We start from the raw sequence: 5,925 nt of genomic DNA on the forward strand, positions 1-5,925 counted from the left end.
CAGGAGGACGGCGTCGGAAGCGGAGGCGGCGGCGGGGCGGGGTCTTCGTCGGTCGTGGCGGCTAGCGACCGGCGGCGGAGTCAGGGAGCCCCCACGGCTGCGGCGGCGGTGTCGTCGTCGGCCCGGCCGCTGAGCAGGCAGGGCGCGGTGCGGGAGCGACCCTTCTCGGACACTTACCCCACTTCCGGCGGGCATCGGGGCGCCGCCAGGCCAGTCCACAGCCGCCAGAACAGCGGGACGACTTCCTTCGGCAGCAACGCCAGCTCCGTAGGGGGAGGAGCGGGAGCGTCGGTACCTGCCGCAGGGGAGGGAAGCCAGATAGCAGAGGGTCAGGAGGGAGTATCCCTCCATCGGCCGCTTTCCCACCGCCACCGCCACGCCCACCAGTCTGGGACTACAACAACAGAATCAACTCCTGCTTCCGCTACTACTTCCACTGCCCCCAGACACAGGTTGGGAGCGAGAGTGGGGTCTTCTTCTTCTTTTTCCTCTTCTTCGCGACGGCGACGGGGTGAGGAGGAGGACGGGGAGGGTGGGGAGGGCGGGGTGGGGGAGGGGCGGCAGTGGCAGAGGGAGCGATGGAGGCACTGGCATCAGATCTCCACGGACAGGCACCGCCCCCTGCCGGACTCCTCCGAGCAGGAGACCCTTGTGTGAAGAGGGGGGAGGAATCAGCGTTCTGTCGTCCTTCACTGCCCCCAACACTACTGACACGCTTACTCTGACGCAACACTTAATACGCGGACTGATGGCCTAGAGGTAACGCCGTCCGCATAGCAAGCGAGAGAATCTCAAGCGCGCTGGTTCGAATCACGGCTCAGTCGCCGGTGTTTTCTACCCCTCCACTTTCCACTAGACCTTGAGTGGTGGCCTGGACGCTAGTCATTCGGATGAGACGATAAACCGAGGTCCCGTGCACTTAGCGCACTTACAGGAACCCATGGCAACAAAAGGGTTGTCCCTGGCAGAATTATTTAGAAAAAATCTACTTCGGAAGGAAAAACAAATAAAACTGCACGCACGCAGGAAAAAAAACAAAAACAAAAAAGAAGAAGAAAAAATGGTGGCGCTTTCAGAGTGTATCGACGCGCTATCCCTGGGGAGGAGCAGCCCGAGTTTCACTCAGAGAAATCTGTTGTGACAAATAAAGAGAAATACTAAATACACTGTACACTCCGGTCAGGTCAGCCTCACTTGCTGAGCGAGAAAACTTCACAACGTCACTGATGATGAACGCCCCTTGCGCTCGAACGTCACTTGAGTGTCCGCGTCGCTGAGATTTGGGTACATACGTCATTGATCTTGTGTGTGACGTCATTGAACATGGGGTGTGTGTGAACGTCATTGATCGTGGTTGTAAACGTCACTGATGTTGTGTGGTGGCGTCATTTAAAGTGAGTGAACGTCACCTTTAGCCTGCCATGCGGGTCACATACTTTGTGTGTGGAGGTTTTACGTTAGAGAACGTGCGTGGTGTTATCATTTGAACTTGTGTAAGATTACTGGATTTTGTGTGACGTTTCCTTAACTTGCGTGTGGAGATTGTAGCACTTTGTTTGGACACCGCCATACGAGCATGTGGGTTGTTTAACACAAAAAAAACTTTGTAATTCGTGAACAAAAAACAACAACAACAACAACAAAAAAAAAAAAAAATGTAAATGATGCTAAACGAGAAATCTTGTAAATGATACCAACACAGAGACAGTGTAAATTATGTCACACCAGTCGCGATACTAAGATGAGACAGACTGATAAAACGAGAAACACTGTGAGAAGAAGTGGCATTCATTATTATGAAAGACAGAAAAAAGCATCGCCATATGGTTTGACACTGTAAATAGCTCTAAACGGGGGATAATGTAATCATGTCTAGTCCGGAATCTCAGCTACTAAATACCACTAAACAAGAAACGTGCTAAACATTCTGTGTACATTATACACACTGGCGGTGTAGACAATGAAGTAATAGATACACGAGTAAATACGATTAAACAAGAGGAGTTCATAAACATAACTTCGCTTGGATCGATCGATCATTTATTAAACAAGATACTGTCAACAACAGACATTGTAACTTTGTTGTTTGGATCAAAGAACGCTTAACTGATTAAGAATATATTAATATTACCCCTTTAAGAAAATATTTATTGCTATTGGCACTGCAATGTTGAACTCGGAAATTAGGTAACTTATCAAAAGACCGGATCAAAGAATGTCTTTAAAACCAGTTTTCTCCTTGAAGATGTGTACTGTTTTTCAGCAAACTAGTGTTAATTAAACGTTGAGTACTTTTCTAACATATACTTTTCTCCTCCCCAAGGTACGCTCAGCATTTTGTTTATATGTACGCGCACATAGTTTTAGACAGTGAGACAGAGAAACTGTTGTGTTCTTCACAGCGAAGATGGGGAGTGTTGTTATGGTGTTTACGTTCTGGGTGGTCAGTTTTTAGGGCTGTCAAAAGGTGATCTTCTTCTTTTTCTGCTGCGTTCGTGGGCTGCAACCCTCACGTCGGTACGAGTTTACGAGTGGGCTTCCTGCAGCATGCATGACCGTTTTTAACCCCGCCATGTAGGCAGCCATAGTCCGTTTTCTGGGAGTTCCAGTACAGTGGTGTTGACATTCATGCATGGTGGTTGGTTCACTGAGTGATTAATTGATTATGTGTGTGTGTGTGTGTGTGTGTGTGTGTGTGTGTGTGTGTGTGTGTGTGTGTGTGTGTGTGTGCAGTTTTTATTTTTGCAACTGGCATACTAAACTACACAAGGTGTCATTATTATAACCATTGGACCCGAATTCAAAACCATAACACGGAGATTATGATGAGTCTGTTCATGATAGGTTGTGGTTATGCAAAGAAGTGAAAATTTAATATTCTCCATAAGCTTCCATCTTCGTACTATTTTCACGACACCAGACTGTATCCAAGTGTTACTACAAGTGGTTTAAACCACGCTAGCCAGGTATTCGTTGCCCAAGAGAACATGGCTGTGCTCATTCAGACCTGCAGAGCGAGTGCAAGTGGGCTAGATATCCCATAGACCCTGATCCTAAACGCCAACATAGCTCACGTTCCTTGGAGAGAAAAAAACAGTATCACCTGTGTGTGCATGTATTTCGTGCTGTGATATTGGGATTTTGTTAATTCGAAACGCTGTTTGCTGAATGGTAGCATTGGCCGATAGTAAATGACCCCCCCCCCCCCCCCGTCCCCCGCCCCCCACCCCTCTCCCCCTTCGACTTTGTAACCTGTAACCTAATTTAATCAGTGCTTGTGGAGGTCCCACGTAAAGGAATGTTGACCGTCAAAATAGTTTCGTAGTGTTTCAGGCAATTATTATTATGATATCTAATCAGAATGCGAGTGGTGTATCAGCTCTTATATCAATATTTACAGGATAGTGATGGTGTGATTTATTGAAGAAAAACATTTTCAAGTTTTTTGAATAAACTGCAGTGGTTTTTTTGTTTTTGTTTTTTTTGTTTGTTTGTTTGTTTCACTGTCAGACTGTTGTACATGATTAACTTTGTTAATTGGCCTTGCCATTGATGCAATAGTGGAAAAGATACACGCACATAAGTTTGTAATATAGTGACAGGCTCCATTATGATGTAAAACGATATTAACTGGATTGTCAGTGTGTAGCAAATATATCTGTATATGTGTATATAGCTGTGAGGTGTGACGAAAAAATAAACCTTTTTTTTTTGTTTTGTTTCTTTTTTTTTTTCAACGATTTATTCCAGTTTCCTTGTTTGTTGTACAAAAAGTACCTTGTACATAGTAACATTGTCTACATTGCCATTGTAGTCACTTTAGTGGTTTATGTTCATCTTCAGTTTACTACATGGCCAATAAATGCTCACAGAAATCGTTTGTGTGTGTGTGTGTGTGTGTGTGTGTGTGTGTGTGTGTGTGTGTGTGTGTGTGCGTGACTACATTATTTTGGTTGAGATGACTTGCCTGATTTTGTAAAAACCATCATGCGTTTATAGAACGTATTTTAAAAAAAATCTCAAGACTGGGAAGATGCTATCTCCATTAAAAAAAAAAAAAAGTGATGTGAGAAAAATAGTGATAATAAAATGCAAAAGACATTGAATATTGCTATGTGATTATGCTCCTGCCCTTTTATCTTCCACACAAAACACTGTTTCGCATAACGGACGGCACGCCATCTATAATGACTATCGCTTGCTGTTGAAGTTTTGAAATGTCTTGCGCCTCAGGAGACGAACAGCAAATGTCAAGTGTTGCTGACTAATTCAAAGGTCTTCTGCTTCTTCTTTTTTTGCTTCTTCTTCTTCTTCTTTTTCTTCTTCTTCTTCCTCCTCCTCCTTCTCTTCTTCTTCTTCCTCCTCCTCTTTTTCTTCTACTACTTCTTCTTCCTCCTCCTCCTCTTTTTCTTCTACTACTTCTTCTTCCTCCTCCTCCTGTTCTTCTTCTTCTTCTACTACTTCTTCCTCTTCTTCCTCCTCCTCTTCTTCTACTTCTTCTACTTCTTCTTCTTCCTCCTCCTCCTCCTCTTTTTCTTCTACTACTTCTTCTTCTTCCTCCTCCTCCTTCTTCTACTCTTCTTCTTCCTCCTCCTATCTTCTTACTACTTCTTCTTCTTCCTCCTCCTCCTCTTCTTTCTTCTACTACTTCTTCTTCTTCCTCCTCCTCCTCCTCTTTCTTCTACTACTTCTTCTTCTTCCTCCTCCTCCTCTTCTTCTTCTACTACTTCTTCTTCTTCCTCCTCCTCCTCTTCTTCTTCTACTACTTCTTCTTCTTCCTCCTCCTCCTCCTCTTTTTCTTCTACTACTTCTTCCTCCTCCTCTTCTTCTTCTACTACTTCTTCTTCTTCCTCCTCCTCCTCCTCCTCTTCTTCTTCTACTACTTCTTCTTCTTCCTCCTCCTCCTCCTCTTTTTCTTCTACTACTTCTTCCTCCTCCTCCTCCTCTCCTTCTTCTTCTACTTCTTCCTCCTTCTACTTCCTCCTCCTCCTCTTCTTCGCCATTAACTCTGCGAAGTGTCATCGGGATGCCACACAGAAGAACTGTTCAAAACGTCCTCCTCCGATCCCCCGCACCCCCACCCCCCCCCCCCTCAAATCTGTCGGTTGGTTATACGTCGTATAGGCAGGGTCTCTGTTAAATGGTTTTCCTCTCCGTGTATAATGTTGTTAGTCCTTCTGTCTGCTTCCTTTCCTTCAACAGTTCCTTGGGGGTAGGGGGGTGGGATGGGGTGGGGGTATGGTTTCAGCAAAGCCACTGGATCTTGGTACGTGGGACATAGCAGCTTAGTTTTCCTTTCCTAACTTGAAGCTTGACGCACGCGGGGGTATTGTCACTGTGGTCTGTCTGATGGTTTGTAAATCCGCTCTTCCTCTTGAGTAAAGAGTGGTCATGAATAATTTATGTAACTTGTGAAATTTTTTCTTTCATGTAAAGCGCCCTGTTGAGCTCTGAGAGAGAACGGGCGCTATATAAACGTTCTTATTCTTATTGTTATTATCATCATCATTCTTCTTATTATTATTATTGATGCAAACGGTTGCTTCGTAGCGTGTTCCGTCAGCTTGGTCAGGCACATATATAAAAGGAATAATAGGAAATAACACAGACATTTCCTCAGAACGACTTGACTTCAAAACAGTTAACGGCACTGGGTTATATAGTTTAAAGAACCCCCGAAGTCTGAGTATGGCTGCCATGCCTGCATGGCGGGTTAAAAACAGTCACACACGTAAGAGCCCGCTCGTGTATATACGAGTGAACGTGGGAGTTGTTTAGACCACGAACGAAGAAGGAGAAGAAGAAGAAGAAGAAGATAGTGAAAGAATGTAGCCACTGTAAAAAAGAAAACACAGGGGAATAGTGAGTTACCTGAATACACGGCACGTCTCCGCTTCTTCAAAAACAAACAAGCAAACAAACACT

The 5,925-nt window shown here is 44.8% G+C and overlaps 1 protein-coding gene across 1 annotated transcript in view; it reads left to right on the plus strand.

The window, feature by feature from the left end:
* The window catches only part of LOC143283940 (uncharacterized), an 87,620-nt gene extending 83,750 nt beyond the window's left edge, over positions 1-3,870 (plus strand). The window contains exon 12 of the mRNA XM_076590397.1: positions 1-3,870. This exon is cut by the window's left edge and continues 361 nt beyond it. Within this exon, the coding sequence (XP_076446512.1) occupies positions 1-657 (657 nt within the window). The 3' untranslated portion in view covers positions 658-3,870.
* The last annotated feature ends 2,055 nt before the right edge of the window (positions 3,871-5,925 follow it).

Source organism: Babylonia areolata, chromosome 7 (genome assembly GCF_041734735.1).
Source record: "Babylonia areolata isolate BAREFJ2019XMU chromosome 7, ASM4173473v1, whole genome shotgun sequence".
NCBI classification, from domain to species: Eukaryota; Metazoa; Mollusca; class Gastropoda; order Neogastropoda; family Buccinidae; genus Babylonia; species Babylonia areolata.